Source organism: Salmo trutta, chromosome 26 (genome assembly GCF_901001165.1).
Source record: "Salmo trutta chromosome 26, fSalTru1.1, whole genome shotgun sequence".
Taxonomy (NCBI): Eukaryota; Metazoa; Chordata; class Actinopteri; order Salmoniformes; family Salmonidae; genus Salmo; species Salmo trutta.
The window spans coordinates 18,010,599-18,030,993 of NC_042982.1; the positions used below are offsets into that span (position 1 = coordinate 18,010,599).

The window sequence follows — 20,395 nt, forward strand, 5'->3', positions numbered from 1 at the left end:
AACCTAACCCTAACCTGTATTCTAACCTTAACCTTAACCCAAAACCTAACCTTAACCCTAAACCTAACTCTAGCTCCTAACCCTAAAACGAACCCTAGGTCCTAACCCTAAACCTAATTCTAACCCTAACACTAATTCTAACCCTAACACTAATTCTAACCCTAACACTAATTCTAACCTTAACCCTAAACCCCCTAGAAATAGCATTTGACCTTGTGGGGACCAACAAAAGATCCCCAGTTGGTCAAATTTTTGTTTGTTTACTGTTCTTGTGGGGACTTCTGGTCCCCACAAGAATAGTTACACACACACACCTGCCCTGCGTTCATGTGTGTGTATGTGTCTCCCCATTAACAGTTTTGAGCAGCTGTGCATTAACTTTGCCAACGAGAACCTGCAGCAGTTCTTTGTGAGGCATGTGTTCAAACTGGAGCAGGAGGAATACAACCTGGAACACATCAACTGGCAACACATCGAGTTCACAGACAACCAGGATGCCCTGGACATGATCGCTATCAAACCCATGAACATCATCAGCCTCATAGACGAAGAGAGCAAGTTCCCCAGGGTAATGATGACAGTATAACCCCAAGGTAGAGGAGAGGAGAGAGGAGGATAGGGGGTGGGGGAGAGAGGGATGAGAGACATGATCACTATCAAACCCATGAACATCATCAGCCTCATAGACGAGGAGAGCAAGTTCCCCAGGGTAATGATGACAGTATAACCCCAAGGTAGAGGAGAGGGGAGAGGAGGATAGGGGGTGGGGGAGAGAGGGATGAGAGACATGATCGTATCAACCCCATGATCATCATCAGCCTCATAGATGTGGAGAGCAATTTCCCCAATGTAACTACATTATAAATAGATACAGTACATATACAGATGTATGATCTTAATTTGATCACCCTGTTGCAGGAAATGTCAAATTTGTAGTGTATTTGAGTTTTAAAAAGGCTTCTGAAGTTTGTAATTTCCACTTAGAAATTTCAGACTTGATTTTCCCTTACGAAAAATGTATCAACCCCTACAAAAATGCCCATAAAATTATAATCCACATAATAATTCACATTTCCTGTAGCTGCTGCAGCATTATTTTCCTGCAGTAGCTGTCACGAGATGCTAGGAGTGGTGGTAGGAGTCAGGCGCAGAGAGCAGAGGTAAGGTATAATGTCCTTTATTCTTCCCGGCACAAAAAACGGTCAACGCCAACACAAACGGGCGCGTGAACAAAACGACCAACCCAGAACAACGGGCACACAGTCCGGAGAGAGAATATAAGGCGAATAGCCAGCAAAATAATCCCGCACAAACCTGGGCAGGCTAAACCGGCTTAAATAAACACAAATCAAGACACAATAGGGAACAGGTGCAACCAATAAGACATTACAAACAGAAAAGGAAAAAGGGATCAGCGGTGGCTAGTAGGCCGGCGACGACGACCGCTGAGCGCCGCCCGAGCAGGCAGGGGAGCCACCTTCGGTGGGATTCGTTACAGTACCCCCCCGACGCGCGGGTCCCGCAGCGCGCCGCCACCGGCCTCGAGGGCGACCCGGAGGATGAGGCGCAGGGCGATCCCCATGAAGGCGGTGGAAATCCCTCAGAAGTGAGGGGTCCAAAATGTCCTTCACTGGTACCCAGCACCTCTCCTCCGCGCTCCTCCGCGAGGTACTGTAGGCCCCCCACCCGACGTCTGGAGTCCAGAATGGCGCGTATCGTATACGCCGGGGATCCCCCAATGTCCAGAGGGGGTGGAGGGACCTCCGGCACTTCACCTTCCTGCAGGGGACCAGCCACCACCGGCCTGAGTAGAGACACATGAAACGAGGGGTTAATACGGTAGTCAGATGGAAGTTGTAACCGGTAACACACCTCGTTTATCCTCCTCAGGACTTTAAACGGCCCTACACACTGCGGCCCCAGCTTCCGACAGGGCAGGCGGAGGGGTAGGTTTCGGGCCGAGAGCCAGACTCAATCCCCTGGTGCAAACACAGGGGTCTCACTGCGGTGCTGGTCAGCGTTCTTCTTCTGCCGTCCACTCGCCTTTGTTAATGCGTCCTGGACGGCTCTCCAAGTGTCCTTCGAGCGCTGTACCCACTCCTCCACCGCAGGAGCCTCGGTCTGGCTCTGGTGCCATGGAGCCAGGACCGGCTGGTAGCCCAACACGCACTGAAACGGTGATATGTTAGTTGATGAGTGACGGAGGGAGTTTTGGGCTACCTCTGCCCATGGGACGTACCTCGCCCACTCCCTGGGCCGGTCCCGGCAATACATCCGTAGAAACCTACCCACCTCTTGGTTCACTCTCTCCACCTGCCCATTACTCTCGGGGTGGAAACCCGAGGTCAGGCTGACCGAGACCCCCAACCGTTCCATGAACGCCCTCCAAACTCTGGACGTGAACTGGGGACCCCAATCAGAAACGATGTCCTCGGGCACCCCGTAGTGCCGGAAGACATGGGTAAACAGAGCCTCCGCAGTCTGCAGAGCCGTAGGGAGACCAGGCAATGGGATGAGACGGCAGGACTTCGAGAACCGATCCACAACAACCAGGATTGCGGTGTTTCCCTGAGATGTGGGAAGGTCGGAGAGATAGTCCACTGACAAGTGCAACCACGGCCGCTGTGGAACGGGGAGGGGCTGTAATTTCCCTCTAGGCAGGTGTCGAGGAGCCTTGCTCTGAGCGCACCCCGAGCAGGAAGAGACAGAAAACTGCACGTCCTTAGCCAATGTGGGCCACCAGTACTTTCCCCTAAGACTCCGCACTGTCCTCTCGATCCCAGGGTGACCCGAAGAGGGGAGATTATGGGACCATCGAATCAATCAATCACGGACACCAAGCGGCACGTACTGAGCACCTGCTGGACACTGAGATGGTGCAGGTTCCAACCGTAACGCCCGCTCGATCTCCGCGTCCACCTCCCATACCACCGGTGCTACCAAGCATGACGCTGGGAGGATGGGAGTTGGATCGATGGCCCTCTCCTCGGTGTCATATAGGCGGGACAGCGCGTCGGCATTCGTGTTTAAAGAGCCTGGCCGATAGGAGATTGTGAACCGAAATCGGGTAAAGAACATGGCCCACCTGGCCTGACGCGGATTCAGTTTCCTAGCTGCCCGGATGTACTCGAGATTACGGTGGTCAGTCCAGATGAGGAAAGGGTGCTTAGCCCCCTCAAGCCAGTGTCTCCACACTTTCAGAGGCTTGACTACAGCTAACAACTCCCGGTCCTCCACATCATAGTTCTGCTCTGCCGGACCGAGCTTCCTTGAAAAGAAAGCACAAGGGCGGAGTTTTGGTGGTGTGCCCGAGCGCTGAGATAGCACGGCCCCCACCCCAGTCTCGGACGCGTCCACCTCCACTATGAATGCCAAAGACGGGTCCGGATGAGCCAGCATGGGAGCGTCGGTAAACAGCTCCTTCAGACGACTGAAAGCTCTGTTCGCCTCTGCTGACCAGTGCAAGCGTGCTGGCCCCCCTTCAGCAGTGAGGTAATGGGAGCAGCCACCTGACCAAAGCCCCGGATAAACCTCCGGTAGTAATTGGCAAACCCTAAGAACCGCTGCACCTCCTTTACCGTGGTCGGAGTTGGCCAATTACGCACGGCCTTAACGCGGTCACACTCCATCACCACCCCCGAGGTGGACATGCGATACCCCAGGAAGGAGACGGCTCGTTTGGAAAATACACATTTCTCAGCCTTAACGTACAGGTCATGCTCCAGCAGTCGCCCAAGCACCTTGCGCACCAGGGATACATGCGCGGTGCGTGTGGCGGAATAGATCAGGATGTCATCAATATACACCACCACACCCTGCCCGTGCAGGTCTCTGAGAATCTCGTCGACAAAGGATTGAAAAACGGCTGGAGCATTCTTTAACCCATACGGCATGATGAGGTACTCATAGTGGCCCAATGTGGTACTAAACCACTCAGTTTTCCACTCGTCTCCTCCCCGAATACGCACCAGATTGTACGCGCTCCTGAGGTCCAGTTTCGTGAAAAAACGCGCTCCGTGAAATGATTCCACCGCCGTAGCGATGAGAGGTAGCGGGTAACTAAACCCCACTGTGATGGAATTTAGACCTCGATAATCAATGCACGGACGCAGACCTCCCTCCTTTTTCTTCACGAAAAAGAAACTAGAGGAGACGGGTGACATGGAGGGCCGAATGTACCCCTGTCTCAGAGATTCCGTGACATATGTCTCCCGGAGGCTGCAACGATAGTGGTCCATCAGGGCCCTGTCGTTCCACCCCGCCCCAGCAGCCAAGGTCCGGAACTCCAGAGCAACTCTCCTGCCGCAGGTGGAACAGCCGTTCACCTAAACTCGGGGTAGTGATCCCTCGCCGAGTCTGGGCCATACCACACTGCGTTGGCCCACTCCAGGGCACGACCTGTTAAGCAGGAGACGAGGATGCTCACGCTCTCCTCTCCCGAGGGAGTCGGACGAACGGTAGCCAGGTACAACTCCAGCTGTAGCAGGAACCCCTGGCATCCAGCCGCCACTCCATCGTACTCCCTGGGGAGAGCCAGGCGTAGGGCCCCGGATCCGGACGCCGGAGGAGGGGTAGTAGGTGGAGGGGGAAGAGGAGCTGGGGATGAGGTAGGGAGGCCACTCCTCTCCCATCGGTCTATCCTCTCCATCATCTGATCCATGGCTGAACCGATCCGGTGGAGAATGCTGGTAGGATGGAGGACCCTTTCATTTACATTTACATTTACATTTTAGTCATTTAGCAGATGCTCTTATCCAGAGCGACTTACAGTAGTGAATGCATACATTTCATTTCATCTCATACATGTTTTTTTCTCCATCGATGGGAGAGGGGGCGCGGCTGCTCCTGCTGACTCCATATGTGGTGCGGGATTCTGTCACGAGATGCTAGGAGTGGTGGTAGGAGTCAGGCGCAGAGAGCAGAGGTAAGGTATAATGTCCTTTATTCTTCCCGGCACAAAAACGGTCAACGCCAACACAAACGGGCGCGTGAACAAAACGACCAACCCAGAACAACGGGCACACAGTCCGGAGAGAGAATATAAGGCGAATAGCCAGCACATCCAAAAAACACACTGACAGCTAAATAATCCCGCACAAACCTGGGTGGGATAAGCCGGCTTAAATAAACACAAATCAAGACACACAATAGGGAACAGGTGCAACCAATAAGACATTACAAACAGAAAAGGAAAAAGGGATCAGCGGTGGCTAGTAGGCCGGCGACGACGACCGCTGAGCGCCAACCGAGCAGGCAGGGGAGCCACCTTCGGTGGGATTCGTTACAGTAGCAAACTGGCTAAAATTAAGATCCTACATCTGTAGTTTCCTAACGTAGAAGGAAGAGGAGCGAGGGAGAGGTAGCAATTATAGATGGATACAGTATAATTTACAGTATAATGTGGAGAGAATGAATGTGTAATCAAATATTTGTGTTAACCTGCTCTATCCCTCTCACCTTATCTCTCTCTCTCTCTTTCTCTCTCTCTGTCCCACCTCTCTCTCTCTCTCTCTCTCTCTCTCTCTCCTCTCTCTCTCTCTCTCTCTCTCTCTCCCACCTCTCTCTCTGTTTCAGGGTACAGACACCACTATGTTGAATAAGTTGAACTCTCAACATAAATTGAACACCAACTACATCCCTCCTAAGAACACTTATGAGACCCAGTTTGGCATCCAGCACTTTGCTGGGGTGGTCTACTACGAGACACGAGGTAAGTGACAACATTATGGTAACATGATTATCACGTACTGACTGATTATTACATACAACATGATGACCAAATTCAGCAACTCTTCGAGGACATTGGAAGTTGATAAAATGCTTATTTAATGTTAAAACCAACATGCTTTCACCCATAGCCTTCATCAGGGTTTTGTGATGACCACCCTCAGTGGAAAAGTCACTGTAAAGGGTTCTTCACAGAACTAATAGAGGATAGAACACACTAGACCCAATTTCCTTAAGAATAACCAATAGGATTATCAATAACCAATAGGCTATAAATAACCATTAATAATCAATAGGCTTATCAATAACCAATAGGCTTATCACTAACCAATAGGTTTATCAATAACCAATAGCCTTATCAATAACCAATAGGCTTATCAATGACCATTAATAACCAATAGCCTTATCAATAACCAATAGGCTTTTCAATAACCATTAATAACCAATAGCCTTATCAATAACCAATAGCCTTATCAATAACCATTAATAACCAATAGCCTTATCAATAACCATTAACAACCAATAGGCTTATCAATAACCAATAGCCTTATCAATAACCATTAATAACCAATAGGCTTATCAATAACCATTAATAACCAATAGCCTTATCAATAACCATTAATAACCAATAGCCGTATCAATAACCATTAATAACCAATAGTCTTATCAATAACAAATAGCCTTATCAATATCCATTAATAACCAATAGCCTTATCAATAACCAATAGCCTTATCAATAACCATTAATAACCAATAGCCTTATCAATAACCATTAATAACCAATAGGCTTATCAATAACCAATAGCCTTATCAATAACCATTAATAACCAATAGGCTTATCAATAACCATTAATGACCAATAGGCTTATCAATAACCATTAATAACCAATAGCCTTATCAATAACCATTAATAACCAATAGCCTTATCAATAACCAATAGCCTTATCAATAACCATTAATAACCAATAGCCTTATCAATAACCATTAATAACCAATAGGCTTATCAATAACCAATAGCCTTATCAATAACCAATAGGCTTATCAATAACCATTAATAACCAATAGCCTTATCAATAACCATTAATAACCAATAGCCTTATCAATAACCAATAGCCTTATCAATAACCATTAATAACCAATAGCCTTATCAATAACCAATAGGCTTATCAATAACCATTAATAACCAATAGCCTTATCAATAACCAATAGCCTTATCAATAACCATTAATAACCAATAGCCTTATCAATAACCATTAATAACCAATAGCCTTATCAATAACCAATAGCCTTATCAATAACCATTAATAACCAATAGGCTTATCAATAACCAATAGCCTTATCAATAACCATTAATAACCAATAGGCTTATCAATAACCATTAATAACCAATAGCCTTATCAATAACCATTAATAACCAATAGCCTTATCAATAACCAATAGCCTTATCAATAGCCAATAGGCTTATCAATAACCATGAATAACCAATAGCCTTATCAATAACCAATAGGCTTATCAATAACCATTAATAACCAATAGCCTTATCAATAACCAATAGCCTTATCAATAACCATTAATAACCAATAGCCTTATCAATAACCAATAGGCTTATCAATAACCAATAGGCTTATCAATAACCATTAATAACCAATAGCCTTATCAATAACCAATAGGCTTATCAATAACCAATAGGCTTATCAATAACCATTAATAACCAATAGCCTTATCAATAACCAATAGGCTTATCAATAACCATTAATAACCAATAGCCTTATCAATAACCAATAGACTTATCAATGACCAATAGGCTTATCAATAACCATTAATAACCAATAGCCTTATCAATAACCAATAGGCTTATCAATAACCATTAATAACCAATAGCCTTATCAATAACCAATAGGCTTAGCAATAACCATTAATAACCAATAGGCTTATCAATAACCATTAATAATCAATAGCCTTATCAATAACCAATAGGCGTATCAATAACCATTAATACCCAATAGCCTCATCAATAACCAATAGGCTTATCAATAACCATTAATAACCAATAGCCTTATCAATAACCAATAGGCTTAGCAATAACCATTAATAACCAATAGGCTTATCAATAACCATTAATAACCAATAGCCTTATCAATAATAGGTTTCTTGGAGAAGAACAGAGACACCCTGCACGGTGACATCATTCAGCTGGTTCACTCCTCCAGGAACAAGTTCATCAAGCAGATCTTCCAGGCCGATGTTGCCATGGTAATGCAACCTCCGTCCATCAAGCAACCCTTCACCCTAGCAACCACACAGTCACTCGACCTACCCCTCCTCGCTACACCTTGATGACATCACAGATCACTCACTACCTGTTGGCTAGTTTTTCTGAGTGGTCATCACGAAGTGTTCCAGACAGACGGCTGTCTGTTCTGGTTATCTTATGATCTGTGTCCCAAACGGCACCCTATTAGAAGTAATGTACTAAATAGGGAATATGGTGCCATTTGGGACGTAGTTGTCTCAATGTTTTCTCTGCATGACATGCTGCTTGCTGCTTGCACTCTTCTCCTCCCTCTGTCGCTTCATTGATGTGTGGCAAGATGCTAACATTACACGGTCTCTCCTGTCTTTCCTCTGTCCGTCTGTTTGTATCTGCGTGTCTGTGTGTGTGTGTTTGTATCTGTGTGTCTGTGTGTGTGTGTTTGTATCTGCGTGTCTGTGTGCGTGTTTGTATCTGCGTGTCTGTGTGTGTGTTTGTATCTGCGTGTCTGTGTGTGTGTTTGTATCTGCGTGTCTGTGTGTGTGTTTGTATCTACGTGTCTGTGTGTGTGTTTGTATCTGCGTGTCTGTGTGTGTGTTTGTATCTGCGTGTCTTTGTGTGTTTGTATCTGCGTGTCTGTGTGTGTGTTTGTATCTGCATGTCTGTGTGTGTGTTTGTATCGACATGTCTGTGTGTGTGTTTGTATCTGCATGTCTGTGTGTGTGTTTGTATCTGCGTGTCTGTGTGTGTGTTTGTATCTGCGTGTCTGTGTGTGTTTGTATCTGCGTGTCTGTGTGTGTGTTTGTATCTGCGTGTCTGTGTGTGTGTTTGTATCTGCGTGTCTGTGTGTGTGTTTGTATCTGCGTGTCTGTGTGTGTGTTTGTATCTGCGTGTCTGTGTGTGTGTTTGTATCTGCGTGTCTGTGTGTGTGTTTGTATCTGCGTGTCTGTGTGTGTGTTTGTATCTGCGTGTCTGTGTGTGTGTTTGTATCTGCGTGTCTGTGTGTGTGTTTGTATCTACGTGTCTGTGTGTGTGTTTGTATCTGCGTGTCTGTGTGTGTGTTTGTATCTGCGTGTCTGTGTGTGTGTTTGTATCTGCGTGTCTGTGTGTGTGTTTGTATCTGCGTGTCTGTGTGTGTGTTTGTATCTACGTGTCTGTGTGTGTGTTTGTATCTGCGTGTCTGTGTGTGTGTTTGTATCTGCGTGTCTGTGTTTGTGTCTGTGTGTCTGTGTGTGTGTGTTTGTATCTGTGTGTCTGCGTATCACACGTGTGTGCATGCACAGGTATGTATGTCTGCCTTAGTTTCTGGTTGGCTACTTGCTGGGTGATAATATGGGCCAACCTGACACTCCTCTGAAGGTAAAAGAAGAAAAGAGGAGAGATAATATCCATCCCCTCCTCCCTCCCTCCATCCGCCGGCTGTGTAATCAGACATATCGTCCCACCTCTCTCTCTCTCTCTCTCTCTCTCTTTCTCTCTCTCTCTCTCTCTCTCTCTGTCCTTAAACTTGGTGGCGATGTTTTGGTGACATCCTTTCCTGTCTACCTCCTGGTTCTCTCTCACCTCTGTAAAGATGTTGCTTTCCCGTCTAATTCAGGTTGTTCTGAGGGGAAAAGGGGGGTGCAACTCAATATTAGGAAGGTGTCCTCAATGTTTGTACACTCAGTGTATTTAGACATTGAGTTTTGAAGAACAATAGCTTTGATATAACTGTTGTTGGCATTACTACAGTTCTACCCTTGACATATTTTGTTTTTACAATGAGACGTGTAGAACATTTTAAACACTGTCAAAATATATCTGTCACAATATGAGCTACATTTAGCCAGGTTTCCTGTATGGGAATAAAAGGGAACTTAACAGAGCAGAAGAGAGAGTGGAAAAAGGAGAGCGAGAGAGAGAGGAAAAGGGATAGAATCCATTGTTACTAACCCATGTTGGTGTGTGTGTGTGTGTGTGTGTGTGTGTGTGTGTGTGTGTGTGTGTGTGTGTGTGTGTGTGCGTGCGTGCGTGCGTGCGTGCGTGCGTGCGTGTGTGGTTGTAGGGGGCGGAGACCAGGAAGCGCTCTCCCACTCTGAGCAGTCAGTTCAAGCGTTCTCTGGAACTGCTGATGAGGACTCTGAGTGTGTGTCAGCCCTTCTTTGTACGCTGCATTAAACCCAATGAGTACAAGAAACCCATGGTGAGTATGTGTGTGTCTGCGTGTGTGTGTGTGTGAGAATGTAGAAATGTAATTGTTGTGTGTATATCTGTCTGTCATCTCTCCCAGCTGTTTGACAGGGAGCTGTGTGTTCGTCAGCTGAGGTATTCAGGCATGATGGAGACCATTCGTATCCGCAGAGCTGGTTATCCAATCAGATACACCTTTGTTGAGTTTGTGGACCGCTACAGAGTCCTCATGCCAGGAGTCAAACCTGCATACAAACAGGTACGTGACCGTTAGAGTTCACATCTGCCAGCTGTTTGACAGGGAGCTGTGTGTTCGTCAATACTAAAAGCCTTCAATGGGGTGCTCATCTGGGTAAAGTCATGTAGTCCAAATAAGTCTTCGCCAAAGCTTGCCTTGTCAGTGACCGTTGTTAATGGTTGCCTGCCCACTGATGTTACCTGTCTACTGATGTTACCTGTCTACTGATGTTACCTGTCTACTGATGTTACCTGCCCACTGATGTTACCTGCCCACTGATGTTACCTGCCCACTGATGTAACCTGTCCACTGATGTTACCTGTCTACTGATGTTACCTGTCCACTGATGTTACCTGCCCACTGATGTTACCTGCCCACTGATGTAACCTGTCCACTGATGTTACCTGTCCACTGATGTTACCTGTCTACTGATGTTACCTGCCCACTGATGTTACCTGCCCACTGATGTTACCTGTCTACTGATGTTACCTGCCCACTGATGTTACCTGCCCACTGATGTTACCTGCCCACTGATGTAACCTGTCCACTGATGTTACCTGTCTACTGATGTTACCTGTCCACTGATGTTACCTGCCCACTGATGTTACCTGCCCACTGATGTAACCTGTCCACTGATGTTACCTGTCTACTGATGTTACCTGTCCACTGATGTTACCTGCCCACTGATGTTGCCTGTCCACTGATGTTACCTGTCCACTGATGTTACCTGTCCACTGATGTTACCTGTCTACTGATGTTACCTGTCTACTGATGTTACCTGCCCACTGATGTTACCTGTCTACTGATGTTACCTGCCCACTGATGTTACCTGCCCACTGATGTTACCTGTCTACTGATGTTACCTGCCCACTGATGTAACCTGTCTACTGATGTTACCTGTCCACTGATGTTACCTGTCCACTGATGTTACCTGTCTACTGATGTTACCTGTCTACTGATGTTACCTGTCCACTGATGTTACCTGTCCACTGATGTTACCTGCCCACTGATGTTACCTGCCCACTGATGTTACGTGTCTACTGATGTTACCTGCCCACTGATGTTACCTGTCTACTGATGTTACCTGCCCACTGATGTTACCTGTCTACTGATGTTACCTGCCCACTGATGTTACCTGCCCACTGATGTTACCTGTCTACTGATGTTACCTGCCCACTGATGTTACCTGTCCACTGATGTTACCTGCCCACTGATGTTACCTGTCTACTGATGTTACCTGCCCACTGATGTTACCTGCCCACTGATGTTACCTGTCCACTGATGTTACCTGTCCACTGATGTTACCTGCCCACTGATGTTACCTGTCCACTGATGTTACCTGCCCACTGATGTTACCTGTCCACTGATGTTACCTGCCCACTGATGTTACCTGTCCACTGATGTAACCTGTCTACTGATGTTACCTGTCCACTGATGTTACCTGTCCACTGATGTTACCTGCCCACTGATGTTACCTGCCCACTGATGTTACGTGTCTACTAATGTTACCTGCCCACTGATGTTACCTGTCTACTGATGTTACCTGCCCACTGATGTTACCTGTCCACTGATGTTACCTGCCCACTGATGTTACCTGTCTACTGATGTTACCTGCCTACTGATGTTACCTGCCCACTGATGTTACCTGTCCACTGATGTTACCTGTCCACTGATGTTACCTGCCCACTGATGTTACCTGTCCACTGATGTTACCTGCCCACTGATGTTACCCGCCCACTGATGATACCTGTCCACTGATGTTACCTGTCTACTGATGTTACCTGCCCATTGATGTTACCTGCCCACTGATGTTACCTGCCCACTGATGTTACCTGTCCAATGATGTTACCTGCCCACTGATGTTACCTGCCCACTGATGTTACCTGCCCACTGATGTTACCTGTCCACTGATGTTACCTGCCTACTGATGTTACCTGCCCACTGATGTTACCTGTCTACTGATGTTACCTGTCCACTGATGTTACCTGTCTACTGATATTACCTGCCCACTGATGTTACCTGCCCACTGATGTTACCTGTCTACTGATGTTACCTGTCCATTGATGTTACCTGTCTACTGATGTTACCTGTCCATTGATGTTACCTGTCTACTGATGTTACCTGTCCATTGATGTTACCTATCTACTGATGTTACCTGCCCACTGATTTTACCTGCCCACTGATGTTACCTGTCTACTGATGTTACCTGTCCATTGATGTTACCTGTCTACTGATGTTACCTGTCCACTGATGTTACCTGTCCACTGATGTTACCTGTCCACTGATGTTACCTGTCCACTGATGTTACCTGTCTACTGATGTTACCTGTCCTTTGATGTTACCTGCCCACTGATGTTACCCGCCCACTGATGTTACCCGCCCACTGATGTTACCCGCCCACTGATGTTACCCGCCCACTGATGTTACCTGTCTAATGATGTTACCTGTCTACTGATGTTACCTGCCCACTGATGTTACCTGCCCACTGATGTTACCTGTCTACTGATGTTACCTGTCTACTGATGTCACCTGTCTACTGATGTTACCTGCCCACTGATGTTACCTGCCCACTGATGTTACCTGTCCACTGATGTTACCTGTCTACTGATGTTACCTGTCTACTGATGTTACCTGTCCACTGATGTTACCTGTGTACTGATGTTACCCGTCCACTGATGTTACCCGCCCACTGATGTTACCTGTCTACTGATGTTACCTGCCCACTGATGTTACCTGTCTACTGATGTTACCTGTCTACTGATGTTACCTGCCCACTGATGTTACCTGTCCACTGATGTTACCTGTCTACTGATGTTACCTGTGTACTGATGTTACCTGTCTACTGATGTTACCTGTCCATTGATGTTACCTGCCCACTGATGTTACCCGCCCACTGATGTTACCCGCCCACTGATGTTACCCGCCCACTGATGTTACCCGCCCACTGATGTTACCCGCCCACTGATGTTACCCGTCTACTGATGTTAACCGTCCACTGATGTTACCCGCCCACTGATGTTACCCGCCCACTGATGTTACCCGCCCACTGATGTTACCCGTCCACTGATGTTACCCGTCCACTGATGTTACCCGTCCACTGATGTTACCCGCCCACTGATGTTACCCGCCCACTGATGTTACCCGCCCACTGATGTTACCCGCCCACTGATGTTACCCGCCCACTGATTTTACCCGCCCACTGATGTTACCCCGCCCACTGATGTTACCCGTCCACTGATGTTACCCGTCCACTGATGTTACCTGTCCACTCTGTGTGTGTGTAGGAGGACCTGAGGGGAACTTGTCAGCGTATAGCAGAAGCTGTCCTTGGGAGAGATGATGATTGGCAGATGGGAAAGACCAAGATCTTCCTCAAGGTACCGAACACCTGGACTGAGTCCCAAATAGCACCATATTAGGGTGCCTGGTCTCTGTGTGGGTAGCAGGTAGCCTAGCGGTTAAGAGCGTTGGACCAGTAACTGAAAGGTCGCTGGTTCAACTCCCCGAGCCGACTAGGTGAAAAATCTGTTGAGGTGCTAGGCACTTCACTCTAATTGCCCCTGTAAGTCGCTCTAGTTAAGGGTGTCTGCTAAATTACATTTTTTTTAAGAAAACACTTAAATGGAGAAAAGTAGTGCACTATCTAGGGAAAAGGGTGACATTTGGCAGAAGTTCTGCATTTTTGATAGGGGTTTTATCTGAAATATACACGTTGTCTACAATACCCTGTCTTAGTAAGAGGGAAGAAATGTGCTGTGCAGTGGAACTCAACCCTGTTGTGCCTCTGTTCACGAGGACAGCACTAGGGGTGGGGTCAGTGGTGGGCTGGTTATCACGGTGATGGTCGTCATAGCTGAGGTAGTTATCAGAGCGACCAGCTGGTCAGACAGGAAGTAAAACAGGAAGTCAAATCTGTGAGGTGAAGCCAGGGCAGCGAGGGCAGCGCCCACACTTCCCCTACAGGAAACAAACAGCTCAGAGGAGGAGAGGAAATGGACAGATTAGAGGAAGAGAGGGATGTCATGAGCATAAATCAGAAGGCCTTTAGAATGTCTGTTTGGAATCTACTGATGATCACTTCTGGTTTGTGTGTCTGTGTGTGTGGCTGTGTGTCTGTGTGTGTGTCTGTGTGTCTGTGTGTGTGTCTCTGTGTGTGTGTCTGTGTGTGTGTCTGTGTGTGTGGCTGTGTGTCTGTGTGTCTGTGTGGCTGTGTGTCTGTGTGTCTGTGTGTCTGTGTGTCTGTGTGTCTGTCTGTGTGGCTGTGTGGCTGTGTGGCTGTGTGTCTGTGTGTCTGTGTGTGTGGCTGTGTGTCTGTGTGTGTGGCTGTGTGTCTGTGTGGCTGTGTGTGTGGCTGTGTGTCTGTGTGTGTGGCTGTGTGTCTGTGTGTGTGGCTATGTGTCTGTGTGTGTGGCTGTGTGTCTGTGTGTGTGGCTGTGTTTGTGGCTGTGTGTCTGTGTGTGTGGCTGTGTGTCTGTGTGTGTGGCTGTGTGTCTGCACGTGTGTGTGTGTTTGTGTAGGACCACCATGACATGCTGTTGGAGATCGAGAGAGACAAGGCCATCACGGACAAGGTCATCCTTATCCAGAAGGTTGTACGAGGCTTCAAGGACAGGTGAGGCCGTAGTCATAGCAACCCGGTGTGACTGTTAGCATAGCAACCAGGTGAGACTGTAGTCACAACAACCAGTTTAGACTGTTGGCAAAGCAAACAGCTGAGACTGTAGTCATTGGAACCAGCTTTGAGTTAACAATCGCATCACTTGGTCTCAACAGGTCCAACTTCCTGAAGATGAGAAAGTCAGCCATGATGATCCAGAAGACGTGGCGAGGATATCACTGTCGCAAGAACTATGGAGCTGTGAGTTTTAAAAACTTGATCACTTCTTATTGACATGAGCTGAACTGTTCCTTGTATCATTAATCAAATGACAATCTCTTACTTTAATTTCTCCTCCATGTCCTCTCCTCCTCCTCCCCCTCCTCTCCTCCTCTCCTCCCCTCCCCTCCACCTCCTAGATGCGGGCAGGGTTTGCCAGACTTCAGGCGTTGTACCGCTCCAGGCGGCTGTACGTAACGTACCACGTGGCCAGACAGAGAGTGACGGGTCTGCAGGCCAGGTGTAGAGGCTGTCTGGTCCGAAGGGCCTTCAGACACCGCCTCTGGGCCGTCATCACCATCCAGGCTCACACACGGGGCATGATCGCACGACGCCTCTACAAGAGACTGAAGGGAGAGGTGAGAAAGAGACAGACACACGCAGTGCAGACTGAAAGAAAGCCTCAGTCCCTTTCACTCTCTCATCCTAACCTTTTCTCTCTCTTTCACGCTATCTTTCTCATTCTCTCTCTACCTCTCTCTCTCCCTCTGTTTCCTCCCTCTCTCTCTCTCAGTATCGGAGGAGGTTGGAGGCAGAGAAGCTGCGTCTGGCTGAGGAGGAGAAACTGAGGAACCAGATGAGCGCTAAGAAGGCCAAGGTCTGGAACACACACACACACACACACACACACACACACACACACACACACACACACACACACACACACACACACACACAGACACACACACACACACACACACACACACTCACACACAGACACACACACACACACACATGGGCGTCATGCACGCCAAAAATATGAGGGGGCACAAAATAGGTGAGGATGGCTGGGGGTGGTCCGGAGGGGAGCTAGGCCCTGCAATCTAGAGCTATAATCATTATTCTTAATTCTATGTAAAAGATATGTCAATTTTTCTGCATATCTAAGCATACCTCTTGAGCTGTCTGCATCCTCCTGACTGGTGGTTCTGAATTTAAAGAAACTAAATATGCTTCTCTGCATCTCTGCTAAAATCTGAGTCAAATATTGAAAGGAATGTGAGTCTAATTCAGTACATTTAGTTATTGCTTGCTTTTCTAAAGTCTACCAACCTTGCCAGCAGGCATGCCAGCTAAGATAGTTAGACAAGCTAGCTACTCTAACTTGGTAGCCTGAAATGGTTTCATGGCAGCTAGTTATGATGCTGGCAGATTGGGAACCTATCTGGACAATTGTTTTTAGGACAAATCTGAGTGGCCACTTGCCCCTGTGGCCCCTATGGGCATGCCTCTGCACACACGCACCTATTCACACCCAGTCTTCTGTAGGTAGAAGCAGAGCGTAACCACCAGGAGAGACTGGCCCAGCTAGCGAAGGAGGATGCGGAGAGAGAGAAGAGAGAAAGGGAGGAGGTGCGGAGGAAGAAGGAGATGGTGGAGCAGATGGAGAAAGCCAGACATGAGCCGGTGAATGACTCTGACATGGTGGATAAGATGTTTGGCTTCCTGGGGACAACAAACTCCTTCCCTGGCCAGGAGGGAGCGCCACCAGCTGGGTTCGAGGTGAGAAGGTTGCCACCTAGTGGACACACAGACACACTGCTACAGTTAACACCTTAATCTGCTCTGGGCTATGTTCAAATCTTTCGCTAAGTGTCTTTGTGTGTGCGTGTGTGTGTGTGTGTGTGTGTGTGTGTGTGTGTGTGTGTGTGTGTGTGTGTGTGTGTGTGTGTGTGTGTGTGTGTGTGTGTGCGCGTCTGTGTGTAGGACTTGGAACGTGCCCAGAAGGAGCTTGAGGAGGAGGATTTAGATGATGTTCTTCCTCTCCCTGAGGATGAGGAGGATGACCTGTCGGAGTATAAATTTGCCAAGTTCGCTGCCACCTATTTCCAGGGCACCACAACACACACCTACGTCCGACGGCCACTTAAACAACCGCTGCTGTTCCATGAAGACGAGGGCGACCAGCTGGTAGGTCACATGACCTCTCAACTCTGACCCCTGACACCTAACCCTTGACCTCTAACCCCAGTAGACCATGGGTGTTTGTCAGACTGTTGTTAAGGCAGCCTCCTTCTACCCAACTGTACTTTTCTAATCACAGCATGAACACTGTTTAGGGTTGCAAAATTCCAGTAACTTTCCCCTACTTTCTCCAGTTGTCCAGAAATCCAGATTGGAAGATTCCTGGAATCAGGAGGGAATAAGCAGGAAATCCGGAATCTTCCAACCACGATTGATAGAAAACCAGGGAAATTTGGTTAAAGTACTGGAATGGTTGCAACCCTAACACTGTTGGTTGCTCTTCCCCCAGGCGGCGTTGGCGGTATGGATCACGGTGCTGAGGTTCATGGGAGATCTCCCAGAGCCCAAGTACCACACGGCCATCACTGACGGCTCGGAGAAGATCCCTGTGATGACCAAGATCTACGAGACACTGGGCAAGAAAACCTACAAGAGAGAACTACAGGCCCTGCAGGGGGAGGGAGAGGTGAGAGGAAGGAGGAGGGAGGGGAGAGAGAGAACTACAGGCCCTGCAGGGGGAGGGAGAGGTGAGAGGAGGGAGGAGGGAGGGGAGAGAGAGAACTACAGGCCCTGCAGGGGGAGGGAGAGGTGAGAGGAGGGAGGAGGGAGGGGAGAGAGGGGAGAGAGAGAACTACAGGCCCTGCAGGGGGAGGGAGAGGTGAGAGGAGGGAGGAGGGAGGGGAGAGAGGGGAGAGAGAAAACTACAGGCCCTGCAGGGGGAGGGAGAGGTGAGAGGAGGGAGGAGGGAGGGGAGAGAGAGAACTACAGGCCCTGCAGGGGGAGGGAGAGGTGAGAGGAGGGAGGAGGGAGGGGAGAGAGAGAACTGCAGGCCCTGCAGGGGGAGGAAGAGGTGAGAGGAGGGAGGAGGGAGGGGAGAGAGAGAACTACAGGCCCTGCAGGGGGAGGGAGAGGTGAGAGGAGGGAGGAGGGAGGGGAGAGAGAGAACTATAAGCCCTGCAGGGGGAGGGAGAGGTGAGAGGAGGGAGGAGGGAGGGGAGAGAGAGAACTACAGGCCCTGCAGGGGGACAGAGAGGTGAGAGGAGGGAGGGAGGGAGGGAGGGAGGGAGGGGAGAGAGAGAACTACAGGCCCTGCAGGGGGAGGGAGAGGTGAGAGGAGGGAGGAGGGAGGGGAGAGATTGAACTACAGGCCCTGCAGGGGGAGGAAGAGGTGAGAGGAGGGAGGAGGGAGGGAGGGAGGGAGAGAGGGAGGGAGGGAGGGGAGAGAGAGAACTACAGGCCCTGCAGGGGGAGGGAGAGGTGAGAGGAGGGAGGAGGGAGGGGAGAGAGAGAACTGCAGGCCCTGCAGGGGGAGGGAGAGGTGAGAGGAGGGAGGAGGGAGGGGAGAGAGAGAACTACAAGCCCTGCAGGGGGACAGAGGTGAGAGGAGGGAGGGAGGGAGAGAGAGAACTACAGGCCCTGCAGGGTGAGGGAGAGGTGAGAGGGGGGAGGGAGGGGAGAGAGAGAACTACAAGCCCTGCAGGGGGAGGGAGAGGTGAGAGGGGGAGGGAGGGAGGGGAGAGAGAGAACTACAGTGATATGTCGTTGTCTCACCTAGCTATCTTAAGATGAATGAATAAGAACTGAATAAGAGCTTCTGCTAAATTACTAAAATGTAAAATGAGGGAAGAGGAGGGAGTAATTGATAATAACCCTTAGCTATAATCTCATTCGGTTAGATTCTACCTTAGTTAAACCGTCATGGTCTGATACCCAGTGTTGCTCTGGGTAGTACAATACAGTAGTGCTTCCTAGAAGATGTTTCCTAGCTGATTCATAAACTGTGTCCTGCTGTAATCCCTCCCCTACAGACCCCCCATTCAGACAGCAACAAGAAGAACAGTGTCCGACACAAACTAGTGTCCCTCACCCTGAAGAAGAAGTCCAAGATCACTGAGGAAGTAAGAGAGGAGTTGGAGTTGAGGAGTATAACTGTGGAGGAGGTGTTGGAGTTGAAAGCATCCTAGAAGTGGTGAATTGGCCCTATTTAGTAAATTACTTTTGACCAGAGCCCTACGCTCCATGATAAAAAGTAGTGCACTATATAGGGATAGGGTGCCATTTGGGACACAGGCAGTATGTAGATCGGATAGAATGTCCAGTGTTGATGATGAGTTTTCTGTTAGGTGACTAAGCGCCTGAACGACGGAGAGATTAGTCTCCATGGCAACAGCATGTTAGAGGACCGGCCCACGTCTAACCTGGAGAAACTCCACTTCATCATCGGCAACGGAATACTACGACCTGCCCTGAGGTAGACACATACACACACGCATACACACACGCATACACACACGCACACACACACGCACACACACACACACACACACACACACACACACACACACACACACACACACACACACACACTCTCTGACCTGTGCTGTGTGTGTACTCTGTAGGGATGAGATCTACTGCCAGATCTGTAAGCAGCTGAACCAGAACCCGTCTAAGAGCAGTCACGCCCGCGGCTGGATCCTCATCTCTCTGTGTGTCGGCTGCTTCGCTCCCTCTGAGAAGTTCGTCAAGGTCAGTCAGAATACACATACTACTGTAGACTCCCTATTCACTATTTATATAGTACTTAAACTCTATACTTTCTCTATAATGACATCCCTTCCTCTATAACTGCATTACATCCTGTCTCCTCCAGTACCTGCGTAACTACATCCATGGCGGTCCTCCTGGCTACGCCCCCTACTGCGAGGAGAGACTCAGACGCACGTTTGTTAACGGCACCAGAACACAACCCCCGTCCTGGCTGGAGCTACAGGTAAACCCACTCCTACACGCACGCACGCACGCACACACACACACACACACAAAGAAATATCCCTTACCTCTTCTTCTCCCCCCTCCATCTGTCCTCCCTCTCCCCCCCTCTCTCCCCCACCCCCTCTCCCCTCCTCCACCCTCTCTCTCCTCCTCCACCTTCCCTCTCTCCCTCTCTCTCTCTCCCTCTCCATTCTCTTTTTTCTCTCCTAGGCCACTAAGTCTAAGAAGCCCATCATGTTGCCAGTAACCTTTATGGACGGGACCACTAAGACGTTGTTGACAGACTCAGCTACTACGGCCATGGAGCTGTGTAACGCCCTGGCAGACAAGATCAGCCTCAGAGACCGCTTTGGATTCTCTCTCTATATCGCCCTGTTCGACAAGGTAATACACACAC

The 20,395-nt window shown here is 48.7% G+C and overlaps 1 protein-coding gene across 1 annotated transcript in view; it reads left to right on the top strand.

Moving 5' to 3' along the window:
• LOC115163305 (unconventional myosin-VIIa-like) overlaps window positions 1–20,395 on the top strand; it is a 63,490-nt gene that overhangs the window by 27,920 nt on the left and 15,175 nt on the right. Inside the window, exons 13-30 of the mRNA XM_029715076.1 lie at window positions 358–568; window positions 5,575–5,710; window positions 7,874–7,980; window positions 10,023–10,160; window positions 10,248–10,406; window positions 13,670–13,762; window positions 14,903–14,997; window positions 15,159–15,243; window positions 15,402–15,620; window positions 15,776–15,859; window positions 16,531–16,764; window positions 16,969–17,172; window positions 17,516–17,692; window positions 19,035–19,124; window positions 19,350–19,477; window positions 19,626–19,752; window positions 19,877–19,996; window positions 20,209–20,382. Coding sequence (XP_029570936.1) covers window positions 358–568; window positions 5,575–5,710; window positions 7,874–7,980; window positions 10,023–10,160; window positions 10,248–10,406; window positions 13,670–13,762; window positions 14,903–14,997; window positions 15,159–15,243; window positions 15,402–15,620; window positions 15,776–15,859; window positions 16,531–16,764; window positions 16,969–17,172; window positions 17,516–17,692; window positions 19,035–19,124; window positions 19,350–19,477; window positions 19,626–19,752; window positions 19,877–19,996; window positions 20,209–20,382 — 2,581 coding nt within the window. The remainder of the gene's footprint in view (window positions 1–357; window positions 569–5,574; window positions 5,711–7,873; window positions 7,981–10,022; window positions 10,161–10,247; window positions 10,407–13,669; window positions 13,763–14,902; window positions 14,998–15,158; window positions 15,244–15,401; window positions 15,621–15,775; window positions 15,860–16,530; window positions 16,765–16,968; window positions 17,173–17,515; window positions 17,693–19,034; window positions 19,125–19,349; window positions 19,478–19,625; window positions 19,753–19,876; window positions 19,997–20,208; window positions 20,383–20,395) is intronic.